Source organism: Cyprinodon tularosa, unplaced genomic scaffold (assembly GCF_016077235.1).
Source record: "Cyprinodon tularosa strain WSP-4 unplaced genomic scaffold, ASM1607723v1 ctg183, whole genome shotgun sequence".
Taxonomy (NCBI): domain Eukaryota; kingdom Metazoa; phylum Chordata; class Actinopteri; order Cyprinodontiformes; family Cyprinodontidae; genus Cyprinodon; species Cyprinodon tularosa.
Genome location: NW_024038631.1, coordinates 884,213 through 905,660, shown reverse-complemented (window position 1 = coordinate 905,660; position 21,448 = coordinate 884,213). Strand labels below are relative to the sequence as shown.

Sequence of the window (21,448 nt, the reverse complement as noted above, 5' to 3'; positions counted from 1 at the left end):
GAGATCCAGTTTTATGCTTCATTTTTCATTATTCAGCAAGTGAACTTAAAAGAACTGAAGAGTTTGACAGAAGAAATGGTTGCAGAAGCTGCACATTAACTAGGTTATGTTCTGAAAATAAACATTATTAAAGTAAATATATATATTTTTAAGTTGATTTGACCATCTAATAGAATAACATAAAATATAGCAAAGTGATTTATATATATATTTTATATATATGGTGATATGGTGCTCCTTCAGTATCCAGGTTCCAAGAACGTATTTTTTTTTTTGGCCTGGAAATATAACCAAGCAGCATTATTGGCATTTTCTATAGCAGAAAAATTTAGTAGTTTTTTTGTGTTTGGGCTGGACACTGTCAGTGAGCTCTACACCCTGCCAGCTTACCAGCTGCCTTAACCAGTTAGCAAGGCAAATTTATTTACCGGTATATTGCACATTTCAGTGGCAATACCATTTAAAGTACTGTGCATGAGGGAAAAAAAAGGAAAAGTATATTGCAGGGGGTTAAAGGAAACACAAATAATTAAAATAATTCAAGAAATAATTCAAGAATAAAAATTTCTAGAAGAACTAAATGCTGTTTCTTCATGTTAAGTTCTGCAGTAGGTAGCTACATGCATACTAACAATTAATATTTTTTTATATAATCATTTCCAAATGTTAGTATTAATATCCGGGCAAGCCATAATGTGTAGAGCACACGTTTAGTTCCCAACGGTATCAATCTTGCTTAGTTAGCACCCACCTACAGAAGTTTGTTTTTAACCAATCGGGATGCAAAATGAAATAGCAGGAGATGCCATGAGAAATAACAACTGAGGCTTTTAGGTTCTTCTTTCTCTTTCAAAGAAGAAATCGTGGATTCTGGGAAACCGGTGTGATAGCAGCAGCTAATCGTACGTCCTCCGGCATTGCCATGTTTATTTTGGCTTAGCTGTGGGCCTTGCAGCTCTTGCTTTCCTCACATGACATGTCCTGCTTTAAACAATAATACTGTAATGTTATTGGTGTGATCTGTTTTGGGTCGCTCCATAATGCCTCTTAACTCTAAGAAGTAAAACAGTAAAAGTTGTGGTTTTTAAACCACTGCTTTTTACCATTTCTTACTTTGGAACACAGAGTAGTCCATAGATGTTAATGTTATGAACTAATATGTTTTATCATATTAGTAAATATCCTTTGCTTTTCTGATCAGTTTCCTTCAGCGGTCTTACACTTAAGGTGGCTCAGGTGCCTCATTCCAGTTTTGGATGATGGATTTGACAGGATGATCAAAGCTCTAAGTATTGTTTTGCAACCATCCTGGTTGAAAATTCTCCACCAATTAATTGCTGATCTGATCAATGTGCCAAATTTTTTTGTTTACCAATGCTTTTAACAAACCTCCATTTGTATTGTAGAACAGCTGCATTAATACCAGCTAAAAAAAACAGCCATAACAATGAATGGTTGTGTCTGACAACATTGTAAAAGTTCAAAGTGTAGATAGTTACACATAAAAACAGGGTTCTTACTGTGCTTTAACTTCAAAACTTTGCAGAAAGCTAAAAAAGCTAAATTCTATGCATCACACTTTGTGTTAAGTAAGAAAGTAAGAGACTGTAGGAAAGGTGGCAAGAGAAAAAGAGTAAAAACTCTGACTGAAAGGCTGGACTGAATACAAAAAGGAGTGGGTAGGGGTAGTGTTGCCCTCACCAATGTTTTATACTGATCTCCGTGGTAACAGAGCTGTTGAAGTGGATGAGCAGAAGCCCAGAGACTGAGCACCACGGATGCGAATGGGATCCAAAGGACCAAGACCTCATCACAATCTCCCACGCTGCTTGGTTTATTTTTAGGACCGCAGGGAGGGATATCATGCTAGCTGTGGTGGAGATTAAACTCAGTGGCAAGGAGGAAAAGTGGTGCAGTGGAAGCATCCATAATATGCTGGCTTGCAGAAATAAAAAAGAAAAAGAGGAAAGCAAGGGTGATGTCATTGGGACTGTGGATCAAGCTGAAAGTAGGGCAGCCTGAAAAGAAGGAGGGGAAGGGAGGGGAGGGGAGCGGGAAACGGGCGGAGGAGGTGGAGTTGACCTACATACAGCTGTGCAACCTGAGGGGTGTGAGCGGTGGGGTGCTGCATGAAAGAGAAAACACTGCCTCATCAAGTGGTGGGGTTTAAGAAATTGAGATGAGGAGTGAGAAGGAGGCAAGGGAAGAGGAAGAAATGGAGGACTGCAGATTAGGAAATCAGAAAAGAGGGCGAGATGAAGATTCGGGTGTGACTTAGAGATTTGCATGAAGAAAGGAAACCATGTGTGAAAGATAAAGAAGAGAGAGCGGCTATGGGGAGAAAAACTCAGCATGAAACACTCAGAGGAGTGTGTTTGGTGCCAGAAAGCCTCATGAATACTTGAAACTCCAACCTGCTCAATCCTTTAAACATAGCTTAGAGATTTTTTTACAAGGCTCCGGTCAGTGCCTTGGAAAGCAGATACAGACAAGTCATAAGCCTTAGAAAACTATTCCACACAGAAAGGCTTCTAGGAATATCCCAATCTAATATGGATATCAGATATTGTTCAGATATCAGGTAAAAAACTAATATCGGCTTACAACTAAAATCTCTGATAGGTCATTTATTCTTATACCCATTGTTGTTGACTATTGCTGTTTGTTTGAGTATTATCACTTCAACAATCCTTCCACAAAATAAGTATTAAAAGTGTGTATGATTTGTGCTGATATTGTATTGAGTCACCATTGGTATTGGTCAGCTCTCAAAGATGCAATATCAGTATCGTATCGGAAATGAAAAACTTGTACCGGGACATCCCTACTGATAGCGCTCATCACTCATATATCAGACTAAAACAGCCGTGCTGAGGTGAAAGGGCATCAGAAAGTTCAGGAGCAACACAGAAACCAACGAGGGTCCATCTTCCATAGGATGGAAGATACTGGAACACCAGCATCAGTGTCTACAGGGAAAACATTTACCTTTGCGAATTTGGAGCTGCTTAAATTGACTAAGTCTATGACTTTGGAAGTAGTGTTTATGGTCATTTGAGGTACATTAAATGAGATTGAAATCACCATAATACCAAAAAAATATGGTGGAGTTACTCCTGATGGTGGTGACAAAATACTGTAGGACTGTTTTTGTGCCAGAAATAATTTGTATTTCTCAAAGCAGATGGAATAATAAAGAAGGAGGTTTAACCTTAAGTCTTCCAACTTATCTAAAAATCAGTATGGTTGAAATACGGATGCAAATGGCTTTTCTGACCCAAGAATAATACAATTAACCTAAAATATTAATATGAAAGTCAAAGAGATTAAAAGGTCCCCTATTAAACAACTCTGAGACAGATGATATTAATAAGTAATGCTGCAGCTAACAATCGTGTAGCAGCCTTTAACATCTTCATTGTAAGTTTTATCTCTGTATGGCTCCAAAACTGTCTCAAAATTATAAAATTTCCATTAGATACAAACTATATCTTCTGACAAAATAAACTCAGAACAGCTTAAATTATACATTGTGTAAATCGAATTACACTCTGCATGAAGATCTCAAAAAGCTGTGAATGCGGATGGTCTTTACATTTTTTAGAAGTTTTTATTATTGGGCTTGTCATAGCTTGTCGTAGTCGGATCATAAACGGAGACTGGGGAAAGAAAATGCTAATATGTGCATTTTTGGTAGGCCATTAAATTATATTTGCCTTAAATTCAAATTCTGCTTGCAAATAGCATGTATGACCTGTTGATGGTGTTTGGTGGCCAACCCTTATATAGATCTTGGTGATCAAGAAGTTTAAGTTCAAAGAGGAAACTGTAGACATTGGAATCAAAGTAAAGAGAAAGAAAAGTCAGAAGTATGTGGGTTAACTACAATTATTTTCCAAAGATGTCATACATCGCTTAAGAAGTACAGCTCTAGCTGAGAATGTTTAGTAGGAACACAGTCAGGATACCTTTGGTGGCAGCATATAGTGCATCTGTGATTTGATGTTCCCTCATGATGTTCCATGTAGCAAGAACTAATAGAATTAAAAGGAGATTCTTGGCATATTTTACATACAGGATGATTAGCTGATATATGTTCAACAGGGGCCAAGCGGGAGACCAAAGCTGAACGAGGTGATAGGAAACCTTCATCTTTATCTCTTCCTCTCCATTATAACTGCTTTATCTTTGACCGCACAGGGTTTCCCACAGCAAATTGGCTAAACTCAGTGGATGGTGTCTCCACGGTAGCCCAAGGGCAGCCCACTGTGTTTTAATAAAAAAAAAAAAAATTCAAAGTAGACAGGATATTTTAATATATGAGTAATAATTCACATGTTATTTTAAAATATTATTGACAATAATTAAATTCCAACTGTGAATTGTAAAGAAGGCAGACCCTTAAAGCACTGTTTAAAAAAAAAAAAAAACTATGCAAATAAATATAGGTTGTCTACAGTAAAAGTGCAGCCAGTAAATCTTAAATAGAGCATTTAAAATCAAGATATATTTCATCATAACTAATACAACTAGGAACCAACAAACGGATCACTTAAGGACCAAGGCATTTAAAACTGACCAGTTATTATCCAATGCTCCACATGCACCAAAAGGTTTAAGTGATTGACAAATTTAGACTTTAAATATATTTCATTTTGATCAGTTTCATATATATATGTTATTTACTCGTCACTTTTGCTGCCATCTCAATTCAAGTGCCATATTGGAAAGAACCAATACTTGCGTTCAGCACATCTAGCCTATATCATGACGAACAAGGCATTTTAACAACGACCATGTAAAGGGTCCTTGGGTTGTCTACTGGCTGTGGTTGCAACAAACCCAACAAAACATACTAACTTCGTTTGACCATTTCTGTGTTACATATTATGCAAAGACGTTAGTGGAGAGTGGCAAAGAGAGGCAGTGATTTTTTGCATTGTGTGTGACCAACTAGTGCATATGTGTCTATGTACCGACCATAGGGGCTCACCATTGTGCTTTCAAACTTATCACTGTCACTAGTTCATATCTCTCCCTTAGAATATATAATAAACAAGCTAAGCCTGGTGGGGGGTGGCAGTAAAGCCCGAGATGCTTATAGTACAGCAGGGAATTTCTTCAGTCTTGACAGTCCCTTCTTTAAATCTAACCTGCAATATCTGCATGCAGATCAGAGAAGTGGGAAGACCGCATCATCTTTAACTCTACATGAGATTAGGGAATGAAAATGATGAAAAGCAGAGTCACAACTTGACATCAGAAAGAAGATGTGGGATGATGTTTCTCTGTGCCTTCAAGAGTTCACAGAAATCGTTCATTTGAATGGGGAGCCAAATGACAGAGAGAAGAGAAAAATATACAAAACTGGTGTCGCTCTCAACATAGTTAGCGTTTGATTTGGTCTCTGCGACAAACTTCGCTTTGCTTTGAAAAATCTGTGATGAAGAGGAAGGAGCAGCAATCTGAAAGAGTTCAAACAGGTTTTCCTGAATGTGTTTCCTCCGAGGTGTGATGGAGGGAAACAAACAGTCAGTGTCTGATTAAAAGTAGTCTGGTAACATTTAGAAAAACATATGCTGTTAGACTGTAGCGTAGATCTTAGAAGCACAGGAGCTGAAGCAGTTCATTACAGAAAGCTAATGAAGAAAAATCAAATTAATATATTCAGAGGTCTAAGATCAGGTTACACAAGTAGATAGTCCTGGTAAAATCAAGACATTCCATTTTCTTAATTGATTCAAGTGCTGGTAAGCACAAAATATTACATTTGTTTTACCCACTGAGAATTCATATACAGGTGCTGGTCATAAAATTAGAATATCATGAAAAAGTAGATTGATTTCAGTAATTCCATTTAAAAAGTGAAACTTGTATATTATATTCATACATTACATACAAACTCATATATTTCAGATGTTTATTTTGTTTAATTTTGATGATTACAAATGACAACAAATGAAAATCTCAAATTCATCATATCAGAAAATTAGAATATTGTGAAAAGGTTCAAAATTGATGGCCCCTGGTGCCACACTCTAATCAGCTAATTAACTCAAACCACCTGCAAAAGCCTTTAAATGGTCTTTCAGTCTAGTTCTATAGGCTACACAATCATGGGGAAGACTGCTGACTTGACAGTTGTCCAAAAGACGACCATCGACACCTTGCACAAGGAGGGCAAGACACAAAAGGTCATCGCTAAAGAGGCTGGCTGTTCACAGAGCTCAGTGTCCAAGCACATTAATAGAGAGGCGAAGGGAAGGAAAAGATGTGGTCGAAAAAAGTGTACAAGCAAGAGAGATAACCGCACCCTGGAGAGGATTGTGAAACAAAACCCATTCAAAAATGTGGGGGAGATTCACAAAGAGTGGACTGCAGCTGGAGTGAGTGCTTCAAGAACCACCACACACAGACGTATGAAAGACATGGGTTTCTGCTGTCGCATTCCTTGTGTCAAGCCACTCTTGAACCACAGACAGCGTCAGAAGCGTCTTGCCTGGGCTAAAGAGAAACAGGACTGGACTGCTGGTGAGTGGTCCAAAGTCATGTTCTCTGATGAAAGTAAATTTTGCAGTTCCTTTGGAAATCAAGGTCCCAGAGTCTGGAGGAAAAGAAGAGAGGCACTTCATCCACGTTGCTTGAAGTCCAGTGTAAAGTTTCCACAGTCAGTGATGGTTTGGGGTGCCATGTCATCTGCTGGTGTTGGTCCATTGTGTTTTCTGAGGTCCAGGGTCAACGCAGCCACATACCAGGAAGTTTTAGAGCACTTCATGCTTCCTGCAGCTGACCAACTTTTTGGAGATGCAGATTTCATTTTCCAACAGGACTTGGCACCTGCACACAGTGCCAAAGCTACCAGTACCTGGTTGAAGGACCATGGTATCCCTGTTCTTAATTGGCCAGCAAACTCTCCTGACCTTAACCCCATAGAAAATCTATGGGGTATTGTGAAGAAGAAGATGCAATACACCAGACCCAACAATTCAGAAGAGCTAAAAGCCACTATTAGAGCAACCTGGGCTATCATAACACCTGAGCAGTGCCACAGACTGATCGACTCCATGCCACGCCGCATTGCTGCAGTAATACAGGCCAAAGGAGGCCCAACTAAATACTGAGTGCTGTACATGCTCATACTTTTCATGTTCATACTTTTCAGTTGGCCAACATTTCTATAAATCCTTTGTTTTTATTGGTCTTCAGTAATATTCTACTTTTCTGATATGATGAATTTGAGATTTTCATTTGTTGTCATTTGTAATCATCAAAATTAAACAAAATAAACATCTGAAATATATGAGTTTGTATGTAATGTATGAATATAATATACAAGTTTCACTTTTTAAATGGAATTACTGAAATCAATCTACTTTTTCATGATATTCTAATTTTATGACCAGCACCTGTAAATAATACAATACATTTTCTACTAATCCCGTAAAAATTAGAATTAGCCATTATTTAGTGAGATGCTTCTTTTAGCTATCTGTGGTTCCCTGACATTGGTCTGGGTGAAAGTTTGCTCCATTTCTCACTTTTAACTAAGGAATTTTTCAGTTTTTTTTCATGTACTGAATAATTTAAATCACATTTTAATCAGACTGAGATCTGGACTTGATTTGTATTCTCATTTTCCTCGAAGACTGTTTTGGGGTTTAAGCCAAAGAGGCCCACTGTTCCATTCTTTAAATTATTTACCTGTACTTTACTATAGACATGTGCACTGATCTGTCTGCTAAGAGCTGCCTAGAAGCTTCTAACCGAAAGAAACAAACCATCTCTAAGTAAACAGGTGTTCATTATAATGTGTGTAAAGCTAAATTAAGCATAAAATCATAAAGATATTTTTTGTTATTTTCTCAGACTTGTTTTGAATTCAAAAAAGACATGTATGCTTTATGAATTTAGAACCAGGAAACATGCTGTTGTCATTGTGTTGCATCACAGGTTAATGTTTATTTTTCTTTTGTCTCACTGTTTTTCATGTTTAGCTGCTTTACTAATGCTGCTTTGGTGCTTTTTCTATGATTTTAATGCTGTTTTCTCCTTCCTTTTCCAAAAATGTTATATTTTCTCTGCCCCTCTGTTGCCCTCATGCAACCCACTACATTTATTTTTTTTTCTGTCTGAGTCTTATTTTGCTATTTCATCCTTATATATTACTTCTACATAATCTGTCTTGATTAACAACCTCCTATGTCCTTGCTTCACTGTTATTATCCTCATTCTTTGTCTCTTTTTCAAATTTGTTGTTTTTCTGCAAAATATCCTATTCTTTCCTTTGTGTTTGTTTTTTTCCATCACTTTTCTGTCTCAAATCTCTTACATTTTCTTTTTTTGGTTTCTCCCTCTGTTCGACCCCTTCCACCCTACCGGCGCCCAGCAGTAAGTACCGGCCTTCATCGGAGCAGCACAATGATAATTTCTCACTGTCCACCATCGCTGAGGGCTCCCACCCAAATGTAAGGAAACTGTGCGAAACCCCTCCTAACGTCCCTCATGCCCGTGCATTGGCTTACTATGATAACATTATCTGTCAGGTAACGTGGTTCTCGCCTCTATCTCTCTCACCCCTTTTCTGCATCTCCCTTCCAACCTAAATCCTGCTTGGGCCTTCAACTCCCCCTCAAAATGCATGGGCATGAGTATTCTCAGATACTCTGAGGTGTTATAAGCTCCGAGGAGGGAGGATTGGCGGGGTCCAAGGTCTGGCTGCCGATAATCATCTCTCATTATTTAATAAAAATTTCTGTCTGGAGAAGAACGGTATAGAGATGCACCGATTAGAGATTGGTTTCCAATCTTATGTTTTTGTGTAGCCCCTACCTCTCAGTATTAAGTCAGTTCAGATCATCTATATTGTTAAACAGAATTTGAAATATATTTATCCAACCTTTCCGCTACGATCATATATTAATTGTTCGTATTAGTGGGACAATAGTGTAGAGCTGAGAGGCAGTTTCATGGATTATCCATTCCTATAGATTGGTTGAATGACAGATGGCTCTGTTTTAAACAAAATGGCCAAACCTGTAAAAGTAGAAAATGAAAAACAATGTAAATAACATCACACAACAAAGTTTTTCTTTCTGTTTTAAAAACACGAGAATGTTTATTTACCAATATTAATTGACAATGATAAATATCTGAATATGTTTAATTTTGGGCTGCAGTCTAGCCAATTGATAAACTATTAGTTGTAAATGAAAATATGCTAAAAAATTATTCACACAAACAGAAATCTGGTGTTAAAGCGAAGAAAGAGAAATGATAACATCAAAATCATTAATAATCTTTTTTTCACGATTCAAGACAAACATGAAAAGATTTCATAAAAGTTAAACGTTTTAGCATGATTGATAGATTTATCTGAATGTTTTTATTTCTCATTGGACTAAAATAAACGTGAACATGCCAACATTTTCTTAACCTGCAAGTGTCAAATCTAAGTTCATTTTCTACAATGGTAACAAAGCAAAAGAAAAATGGCCACAGTGCCACAGATTAGAGGTTCAGTTCCCCTGAAACCACTTATTCCACAGACTCCAAGATTTTCTTGGTATAATCTGATCATTCTAGGACATTTGAAAAACATCCTTATGAACCCTGCCTGTTCTCTGTCCTTCTAACATGCTTTTTCTCTTATCACCTCTTTGCATCTGTATTTTATGTCATGGCATGTCTGCTCTGTCGCTAATATGTGCCACCTGGCGGCCATGTTTGCTACCTAAGCTAATTTTTTTTGCTTTATCGACATGTCTTCTTGACTTGTTTATCCTGTAGGTTAATATGGGAAAGAGGGAGGGATGGCTAAGGCCAAAAAAAGTAATGGATTATGGGTTTACAAGATAGATAAGGGATATCACAACAGGTAAGTTAAAATTGTTGGGTGTTTTAGAAAAACAGCGTTGGTTATCAGGATAAACATCTGGGATGCAATGCCTTGGTTCTGCCTGAAGGGGGCAGACAGCAGAGCTGTCAGGTGCCTCACTAACAGAAGCATGGGTAGCTAGTTGCGCTAACCCCAAAGTTGTAGCAGCATGGGTTGCTCTATCGCTACAACAGAGATTGCATTCTTTTGTTAATTATTTTCAGGATGTGGTACCACCCTCTCACAGCTCTTCGGTAGTTTGTTCCCCCATTTTGCTCCAGTGTGTAGGCTTAAAACTTGTTTCCTTTGCTAGCTTTTCCATGTAGTTTATCAACATGCGAGCAGTTCCCACACATTCATTTTAAATATAGGTACTAAAAATTTCTCCTTGTATAACATTAAACGCTAGAGCTCAAGATCAAGAAAATTCAAGAAAATTTAGTATTTTTCTTCTAACATCTCTGTCACTGATCAAATAGTACTTGTGGAATATAAATTAATTGACTGAAATCCTAATGGTACCATGGGGAATATTTTTAATGTACAGAAGAAGTATTTTACCCATATTGCTCATTATTATTAGTAATTTTCTAGTAAGCCCTTACGATATGTTGGATGCCAACATTGTGTCTTTATATTTGTATAAGGGAGGATATACAATGACTAAGAAATTACAGTTAAAAAGATTATCTGAATAGTAACAGTAAGCAACAAATATGGTTCTTATGGTTTATTTTCAAGTCAGGGTTCCCATGTTAACTGACATGAAAGCAGTTAATCCAACTATCACTTAATCTAGAAAACATTTTATTTGCACAACTGATATAAGGTGAAAAAGACTGCTACGTTCATGAAAAATGACTTAGTACTATTTATATTTAAATATTCCCTGTTTTCTACATATAATCCAATTAGAATATTGGGGATTTGGAGCACATTTTTTTGGTAATATTCAAATATCAAATCATAGTCTTAAACAAATTTGACAAGCTGGAACCTACCGGTATATAAAGCTTTAAAAAGTAAAGGTACATTTGAAAACAGTATTAAATTCAGACTGAATTCTTTCCCTGCTTTAAATAAATTTAAATAGGTTCTGCCATAACTGCTAAGATCTTGAGTTAAACATCAAATGAAATATTCCCAACTACTTTTCGACTCAGTTTTAATACGCAAATGGCACAAAACACAAAATTTCATAAATAAACCATAAATTTTAACAATAAAAAACTAACAACTCCAAACCTGTGCTCTGTTGGTCCATACTAACAGCCGAGCAGCACCAGAGAGTCTGTGCTGGAACAGATCTGAATCCAGCTGGGAATATCAGCTGACATCGAACAGGAAGTCGAGTTCCTCCTACTCTTGGTCTCTGTCTCCAATGCTCAGCCTCTCTGTCTATTTTATCCGTCTCTTCCTGTTTCCCTCTTTTAACTGTCTCCGATCCATTAGTTCTCTAACTCTTCCTCCTTCTTTCTGTCCACTTAAAACTCTGTCTTTCTCTGTTCTCCCCCTACCTGTCTTTCTTCTGGGGATGGCTTATATGGTTGTTTTTGAGGAATATAACCCTTTGCCCCGTCCCCCTCCCCTCAGAAAACCATGAGCAGATACACCTGGGAGTGTAAGACCAAAGAGGAGTCCGACTGCGAGGTAAGACCAAATTTAAGACATGTCAGACAGCCCCGACCCCCTGTCTCCCTTCCAAACAGCTCTCTCATTGTTACTGTGGCCCTGTCAGTCACCCCTCTCAACTGTCAGTGGGTTAGTCTAAGCCTTAGTCTGTCTAGACAAATAAAAACAAATATTAAACAAAAAACAGCTTAAAATAGTAGATAGATTTGTTTCAACAGATTTAAATTTTGATGTTAAACCAGATTTATAAACGCACTGTATGAAAAGACACAATATTGTACCATAATGTTTTTTTTTAGTTTGACATTAAATCAGATTAATTTGTCCTGTTTTATTCCACTTAAAAAAGCAAACATTTTTGGACAATTTCAGAAATTGACATATGATTATTGTACATTGGAAAAAAAATATGCAAAAACCCACATAAGGGTGCCATGGCTTTGTCCTCTTCAAAACATTTGAGTTAAATGTAGGGTCAGCTTTGGATGCAGTACCTCAAACAAGCTGGTGTGACATCATTAGAAAATCCAGAGAAATCAGGAATAGATTTGTGAACCTCCAAAAGTTGGGTTTATCCTTGGGTACACGTTTCAGATTCATGAAGGTGCTGAATTAATCTGTTTAAATATTTTAATCAAGAAACAAGCGATGCCAAGCCTCCACTGTTTAGGAAGGAGATAGTTTATTGTGTCATAGAGCAGGTCTATGATCAGTTCTTTCAGAAGATGTGGGCCAAAATGATTGAGTCAAGTACTTTAAAAATACAACTCAAAGGAATTTAAAAATACTTTTTTTTATTCCTGCAGGTAAATCAAATTTAGTAACTCTTATATGGATTGATTGAAAGAGTTGCTGTAACTGTTAATGGCTGTAGGCAGGAAGGATCTGCTTTAGCAGTCTGTCATATAACGAATCATGAGAAGCCTCTTATTGAATTCCGTCTGTTGTCGTTCTGTAGGATTGCTTGTAATTTACTTTATTTTATTAGGAAATTGACTTCACAAATATTGCAAAAGGTTTCTGAATAGTTCCCAGATCAGAGTTGGTCTTTATTACCTTGTTAAGCTTGTTTAGGTCAGTTGTTTTGATGCTGCTACACTAACAGACAATAGCAGAGGGGATCACTTTCTCCCCAAAAGACTTTGAAACAATATGCCGCATCCTGCAGTTCCACCAAAAACTATCGAAATATATGTAAACTGCTGAATTAAAAGGCAAAAATATTCTAAACTAATAAAATAAATTAGACTAATGATGTTGGTGTTTAAAACTAATCCAAATAAGACTAATTTATTGTTAGAAAGAGTGACAATATGTGGTTGTTTCTTTTAAACAGTTGCATATCGGATTTCAGTTGTATCTGAAAAAAGGAAAACAACATCAGTAAATTCAATTAACAGATCATCTTCCCCTTTACCAACTATTATCTATTATTTTCTGCACAGGTCAGAAAAGACTGACTGATATTGGATGTGTTAATTTTAGCTAAGGCTATGTTTCTATTTACTGTCTATGGGAAAGTTTGTGACTAGAAAAAAAAATCACATCACCTGCTTCTACTGTTTGTTAAAAAGTTTTATAATGTTTTGAGGAAGTAATGAATATCATCCACAGTGAATTTTACATTACTATCCAAATTTGGTTACAAATTAGATTCCTGTAAGATGAAATAAAACAAAACAACAAACATTGTTGGCCATGTTTTTGTGGTATTTCTTTTAAAAAATCTGATAATTGATCAGATTGAATTATTTGTTATAAGTGTGGGCATTCCATAGCGCTACAGGTTTTAGTAAAATTAGGATGTCAAAAAGATAAAAAGAAGCATAAATGCTCTTTATTTCAAAACAGAAAAGCCACATTCATTCCTGCTTCAGAACTGACAGTTTTGTAGTAATGGTATTGGTTGTAAATATGCTCATTTGATTTTGTTTCAGCGGCTTAATTAAGATTCAAAATAAGGCAAGCAAGTTGATCTATACAGCAAAATTCAGTGCAAAGACAATTGTGCTTTAAACAGTGGAATAGAAGGTACATAGAAACCGAATAAAAGCAAGTAAAAACATGAGTAAAACAAATAAAATAGCCAGTGAAAAGACTTCATTACCGGGCTGATGTGCTCTACTTTATTAGTTCTAGTGGGAACACAGACAGCAGCATTTTGGATCAGCTGTAGCTGTCTGACGATTTTTAGGCAAACCTATGAAGACACTGTTGCAGTAATCAATCCTACTAAAGATAAATGCATGAGTGAGTTTTTGTAGATCCTGATTGGACTTTAGTCCTTTAATCCTGGAAATGTTCTTTAGGTAATAAAAGGCTGACTTAGCAATAATAAGACCCAGTTCTAGTTTCTAGGTTTTTAAGCATACAAAATACCCTTTAATGTAGTCTTAAAGGGTCTTCAGAGGTTAGAGCATGTATAATAAAAGAATGGGCAGCCTGTAGTTTGTTGTTTAACTTGTATGATAAGCAAATGATAAATTTTTAATATATTTTCAGTTATTAGAGTGCAGCAATAGGTGGGGAAGGGGTACTGCTATGTTACTCTATGTTTCATGCAGCCAGATAGATATGGCCCCTCCTGCACCTTGTCTGGTTTCTCAATGTAAAAGATAACAAATCTTTATGAACTAAATTACACAAAACCATATGTAGTTAATTGGCACAATGTGATACCAAAGCCTTGCCATGTGTCTGGGAAACCCCTAATGTGTAAGCATATTAAATATTCATGTAAAAATGTGAAATATTTGTAGCCCATGCAATTTATGAATGAGATAGAGAGAAAATGATTTTTGTTTTGTTTGAGCATATGAAATATGCCTGTTTTTAAACTTACAGGTGCAAAGCTAGGTCTTAAAAAAAGGTTTTTAGAATCAAATCATTGCAAGATTAAAAACTATAAAAGGGCTCAAAGACCGACCTCTGCCAAGCAGCAAATTTAGCCCCATAATTTCGACTTACAGCTATAGCTAAAACTCACACATGATCTGGATCATTACCAAATTTAAATAAATTGTTCCTTGACATGAGGCAGACCTCTGGTAAAAAATGTCCATTAGTATGTTTTCAATTAATCCTGCTAACAGACCAACAACTTTCCCTTTTGTGTTTTTGTCTTCAGTAAAATACCTCTAAACTTTTTGAGTCCGATGCTGAGGCTGTCAATTATCACTGCTGCCACCCTCTGGTTAAGTAGGAAACTGCTTGTTCTGACAAATATCCATATCTTACAATGTTGGAGAATCTTTTAAAAGATTATGATATGGATTATCACCTAAATTTAATGGGTTGTTCCTTGGAATGGGGACAGCTCTGATAAAAAAAAATGATTAAAATCCACCCAGTTAGTTATCTTGAACACAGACAGACAAACACACTAACTCTCCTAAAAAACATAACCTCCTTGGGCGAGGTAACAATATTTACACAAAACAATTTACGAAGAAATTGTTATTTTAAAATAAGATTTTGTGTTGTTGCTTTAGAATTTTGTACAAGGCAAACATAAAATAAAATGAACAAACAAAGTTTTGTGGAAGTCTTTGAAATGTTCACTATGGCTTACCTCTCAGGGCACAATGCTGTAAAGATTTGGCACTACCATTGTTTTTTTTTAAACTGTTACTTTAGATGTGCAAGTCATGGTTTCTGCTGCACAAACACTGCAAAAAAACATGGTGTTACACCTCGGCTTTATAGACTGAAGTCGGTATCTGAATCCCAGCTGTCTGCTTGGACGACCAACAGCCTCTATATATAAGGTGCTGGCTACAATGCTGTAGTATGCTCTGGGTCCTATTTAACATTCACTCTGTTACTGAATAAAAAAAAAAGAATGCTTTCTGGGATTATGACCATCCAAAAATTACAGTTTCTGCACAAATACAAATAAAATCTTTTGGACCTGCCCTTTAAACACTGACCCTGCAGAAAGAAGCTGCTGACCTTATCACCAACCCAGTCTAGACATAAAAACACATGCTGAACATTTATTGGAAAAAACTATCATTTGCAAAAAAGAACTGTTTACTGAGAAGGTGAACACAAGGTCCTTGTTTTCTGTGCCGTTCCATAAACAGCAGTCATTTCTCTGCTGTAATTGAAAGCTTTGTGTTTCTTTCATGGCGGTGGATTGAACCCACTTGTCCCCAATCTTCCCCTCAAAGTAATTCAGCCGAGTGCAGCCGCATCCTTCCCTCTGCAGCAAACTGTGAAAGGGAATTGTTTCCTGTCAACAGTAAATAAATTCAGGACAGGAAACACACTTACCAGGCCGAGTCGGCAGTCATTTTTAAGAGGATTCCCATCGACTGTATTGGCTCTCATTGACTTATCACAGCTGAGCTCACCCAAGGTTTTCAGCAGATTAAGCTATTTAAATCATTCCTAACTGTTTCATTATTCCAAAAGACAGTAAAAGACAACAAAAATCATAGTCTGATCATGCTGCCCCAGTCATACAATCATTAATCCTTAGTTAAATCCCCAAGTTAAATAAAGACAGATATTTAGTGCTCTAAACATATACAGTATTATTATTCTGACACAGACTTGGCCAACACACCAATCCTAATAAGAAGTAGCAAACAACATACAATCTTAAAATCAAGGGACTGCACATAATTCTTCTCATTGCCTGAAGAAATATATTCTAGTCTGTCATATCTTTCAAAGCTGTGAAGTTGTTTAAAAGTCAGTCCAGATGCTTCTGTGATTACAAAGAGCTAATCTAAAAAAAAAAAAAACGTAAAAATTTGATCACAACCGATTCCAATATGTTGGTTGAATAAAATGGAATTTGCTTTTTTATTAAACTCTTAAAGGGGTATAAACAGTAGAGTCAAGTACTAGGTTCTATTTAAAAAGCATCAATGTTTCGATTAAAAAGTCTTAAAAAGTCAAAATAGCCTTTTAAGTGATTAATGCTTAAAACCAATTTTGTAAGTGCTTAAACTGCACCAAAGATCATGAATCCTTTGAGGAAAACATTAGAGTAAAATAATTGTGCACAACTCCCAAAAAATGTAAAAATTGAGTAGATGAGAACTTATTAAATTTATGAAGAAGTTCCGTAAAGGGAAATACAGGTTTAAAATGAGAATAATGATCATTGATCATCAAGAGTATGAACCACTTGTCTCTTTGGGATACATCTAGCAACAAAAATAAACCTTACCAGGTTCTTAGATGTAGCAGTTCAAGCAAATGAGGAAAAGATAATATTTTCTTTAATCTGTAACATCTTGATTGATATGAAGTTTTTAAAAAACTTCAAAATTATTTTTAAATAATTCATCATTATGCAGCTTTACTGTTATATCCACAGCAACATGAATCGCAAGCTTCACCAATTATTTTGGTTACGCTTTTTCGCATCTTTGTGCCCGAACACCAAAAAACAAAAACAGTATCATCATTGCTCAAATCCCATATTAAAAGATATAGTGTAGAAATGCTTCCTGTCCTGCTTTTATTTATTTAGCCATTATATATCTAACTTATGCAAAAAACTGAATTTTGCCAAAAGTCTTGATTAAAAACAATGTGTAGCCAAACAGTGTATAAAAGGCCCTCTAAATGTATGCTCAGCAGGTTGGGAACTTAATGCAAACTTTCCCTTGCTATTGAATTCTAAAAAAGAGCTGTGCTTGTATAAACAATAATACCTAAGATTTTTTTCCTTTACTAATGGTGCATTAAGTGCTCTATTATTTTTATTATTTGAATGGTCAATAACTCCGTTTTTTAGAGATTGTACCAGTGATTTAGATTAAATTGAAAAATTAAATATAAATTGCACCTACTTGCTATATTTAATAAGCCTTTCATGACTTTTCTGTGGAAACCTTGTTATCATTTGAGTAAAGAAACCTAATTTATTTTGGTGCATTTTCTTAAATTCACAACCTTATATAACAAGAGGCTGTTAATCAGTAAACATATTCACATATCTCTCAATAAAAAAAAACAACAGTTTCAAGTAATATTACAAACTGCAGTATTAGGTGCAAATCATCCCACTAAAGGAAATAATTGCTTTTTTTATTTGAATTAACCTGAAAACTCCTCATGCTTACGCAAAAATAATACAATCCCAGATCTGAGTAAAGGACATCAAGAACTGTCCATGTGCCTCCATCATCATCTTCATCATCAGAACCCTGTTTATATCTGTTCCCACTCCCCCTCAAAAGTTGAATCCCACACAAAAGTCCTTGTGACTCTGTGCTCCCACCCACTGCCCGCACCTCTTCACCCATGCACAACAACAATGAAATCCAACAACCACAAACATTTTCCAGTTTCATGCTGACGGGAGGACAGAGGGCCCCTATCCCGTAACCATGGAAGTGACATACCCACACGTCCTGCCTGAAGTTACTATCTAGGCCAACAGCCATCGGGTAAATCCTCTCAATGCTCTTCCTCTCTGAAAGTACCATTGAGTTCAAATGCAAACATTCAATTAGGGAGCGCTTGCAAATGGCACAGGCCTCAGGGTCTGGACTTAAATGCGTGTGTGAGAAAGAGAGCATCTATCTCTGCTCCTGCTCTGCTTCTGTGTGTGTGTGGGTGTGTGTGTGTGTGTGTTTGGGTGGGCACTCTTTAGTGTCGTTGTGATTGTGAAAAGAGGCGCCGACTGACACCCTGGAAAACCTCGGTGCAGCAAAGTCGATAAAGCCATGCAAAATTAATGGGACTAAGAGGTTGGAAAACAGAACTTCAATAGACTTTATAATCAGTTTTTCCCTTTTGACCTTAAATTAAATGCTGACGACTTAAATCGAAACAACTAAAGCATAGAGATTGTTTTTTTTTTTATCTCTCCCCCAGCAATTGCTTGGATATGTATGATGGTGGTGCACATTGAAAATAAGTTTGGGTGGAGTGTGTTTAGCTTTGAAACAATTAAAGGACCGAGGAGATCAAAGGTGTTCTGCATGAGCGATCATCACTGTTGAAGAGGTGCATTGTTTTTCTTTTTGCATGTGGATGTGCATGTGCTTCCCAGGTTGCTTTTTTTGTGGGTGGGGAGGGCTGGGAGATTGCTGTCGCTCATGCAGCTCACTTCAGTATCTCCTCATCAATACTCATCATGCCACCTGAGCATGGTGTTTGTAAAACAGTGGACACCAGACCACTAAATTTATAAAATGTTTCTTTTTAGCATGAACTAATTGAGCCATATCTGCAACATCTAAAAGTTTTTTGTTGTTGTTGTTTTTTTTAACAGGTATTGTCCATTAAACAAAGCAGAATGTTTTGTAAAGACATCTTTTCTTCTGATAGTTAGAATTTATTCAAATATTTAGGCTATAGCTCCTCCAAACATCATCATCAGTCATGTTAATGCAATAAAAAAATAGGAAATGCTCAAATTTACAGTACACAGTATATTCCACAATGTTAAATATGCAGTGTCAAATTACATATACTCTTTTGGAGTATTACAACAACAACTGGAGTAAGATATACTCCATGTAGAGGCAATTTAAAACAAATTCAGTTGGACAAAAGGCACTCGGATTGGTGTTTAATTAACTCCTAAAGTGTTACTTTAACACTGCAAAATGCACTGTGTACAAACAGATAGAATGTGTAGATATATCCTTAAATAATGCTACAAGTGGGTTTAATAAAAGTTCTATTGATGAAAAAGTTTAGATTGAACTGAACGTATCTAAAATTTGTTGACTAACTGCGTTATTAACAAAAACATTTTTCAATGGATAATGTTGGTATCACCAATGTCCATTTGAATCTGTCAAACATAGAAGGGATATTGTAAATAACGCCAGCATTATAGACCATAATTAGTCCTATAAAGTGCTTTGGCTTAATAGCTATAAATATTTAACAATCAAAACCTGACTTCTTTTCAAAATGTCTCCCATGAAAAACTGTGAGAGAAAAAAATTTACTTCAATTTATTAATAAAAAAACATAAAAATTACAACTTAAACACAAAATATATGTATAATTTGTGTATATATGTGTATGTATATATATATATATATATATATATGTATATATATATATATATATATATATATACCGGTGTATATATATATATATATATATATATATACACACACCAAGTTGTCTTAGTTTGTCATTTTGTACATTTCTAAAGCTCTCAGAAGCTTTTTTTTATGTGTCGTTTAAATTTTTTAGATGAAAGCCCTTTGATTGAGTTTTCACGTCACAGCTATACTGTGAATGGCATTTTTGCATCATTATAAATGTGAGCATCTATAGTATTTAAAATGAAAAGCAAAGGTTTTAAATGGGGATATGGTTTTTCTCCCACTTATCAAAAATTCTCCAGCTTAAAGTCACCAGAAGAAAACCCTCTAAAGCCTGTTTATTGCAATATTTAATAAAGCAGCAGAGAATTTGATGACAGCGATTAACAGGCATTAAATATACATTAATATGTATATTAATACATTGAAAGATTATCATTAAATTTCCATGCTGTAATGATTAATCAGATTCAAGATAAAAGATTTCTGACTTAAAGCAATGCAGGATTAGAGGTGCCCTAGATGTTGTGGATATGGTATAAAAATGTTAATTTCACTGTCTGGTAATTTGCCTTCTTGACTGCTTGATTTTTCTTTCAATGAACGAATTGCCCATATTTTTTAGATTCAACTTTTTTTTTCTCTATTTTCTTTATTAAGTAAAGCTGAATATGCACATAATGATCAAAAACAGATAAAAAGGTCAATAAATGAAAAAAAATCACAGAGTTTAAAGCCTTACTCTAAAATACAACAAAGGGTGTTAAAAAAACAGCAGCTAAAGTTGCTACTAATCATCAGGGTCAGAGTTAGAGCTGAACTTGAATGCGTCATTTTCAGTCATTCTAACTGTGTTTCTTGACACCCCCTCCCTCACCACCCCTCCACTACTTCCTTTTTGTTATGTAGGATGATCCGCATTCCCAAAACAAGCTGGAGGACCCGGTGAAGGCGCCGCCTAAGGAGGATGATTCCCTCAACATCCACAACTCTCTGACCCCCAAACATGAGAACCACAAGGTCCTTGGCGAGGAGAACTCCTCGGAGGTAAACTCACTGCAGAACAACATGATGTGAATCAAAACAAAACCACGAAAATCGCCCCCCACCCCCAAGCAACCTGACAACAAAACACAGAAATCAACATGTGCCGGCAATGGGAAGATGCAGACCTCATCAGCTGCTCTGTTTTTGCCCGCTGCCGTGCAGCCTAACCAGTCAACCAACCAGCCTGCCAACACACCAGCCAACCGACTCAGTATACAGCTGTCTCCAATACGGCACCACTGCCACCAGCAGCCTCCAGTCGCTGCAAATAAAAGAAAACATACACTGGCTCTGCCTCCGTCACTGCCCCAGCTAAAAAAAAACTGCACCCTGTCCCAATCTGCTTAACCCCAAAGCTCCCTTTTAACCCCCATTCTACCCCTTACATTCAGCCATACCCCTGTTTCGCAGCCCCACCCCTCCTTGTTGCTTAAACTTTCCCATCTCTGTAATACCTGCACACACACGCACACACAGACATTAGAAGCATACACATCTGTGAAAAGCTCCGACACGCTTTTATGTGAACACCGTCACACACCTTCCCTTTCCCTGCCTGCATTGGTGTATTTTGTAAAAAGAAAGAAATCATACAGAAGTTTAAAACTTACAGAAAAAGTTGTTGTAAAAAAAAATAAATAAAGTTAATGCTACTGAGAGGTTTTGATGTTTGTCTGACTAATCCAATTATGTATAAATATTGGAAAAAAAAAAGTTTGCTTGGATTGATTTAAAAGAAGCAACACAATGTGTCTTGATTTTCATTGATGTGATTTCTAATCCTTGATGTACTTGTTTTTTTTGTTTTTTTTTTGTACTTTTTTGGACTTCAAACAGAGAAAAAAAATAAATGAAACGCAGA

At 36.3% G+C, this 21,448-nt stretch overlaps 1 protein-coding gene across 10 annotated transcripts in view; it reads left to right on the top strand.

Annotated features, from left to right (window-relative positions):
- The window catches only part of LOC119781844 (chondroitin sulfate proteoglycan 5-like), a 73,014-nt gene extending 51,777 nt beyond the window's left edge, over window positions 1-21,237 (top strand). The window contains exons 4-7 of one of the 10 annotated variants that reach the window (XM_038282436.1): window positions 8,387-8,543; window positions 11,468-11,524; window positions 17,815-17,916; window positions 20,449-20,587. In XM_038282436.1, coding sequence (XP_038138364.1) covers window positions 8,387-8,543; window positions 11,468-11,524; window positions 17,815-17,901 — 301 coding nt within the window. In that variant the 3' untranslated portion in view covers window positions 17,902-17,916; window positions 20,449-20,587. Of the gene's footprint in view, window positions 1-8,386; window positions 8,544-11,467; window positions 11,525-17,814; window positions 17,917-20,448 lie in introns of all 10 variants that reach the window. The other 9 variants (XM_038282440.1, XM_038282430.1, XM_038282435.1 and 6 more) reach the window with 9 other exon arrangements.
- Window positions 21,238-21,448: the final 211 nt, after the last annotated feature.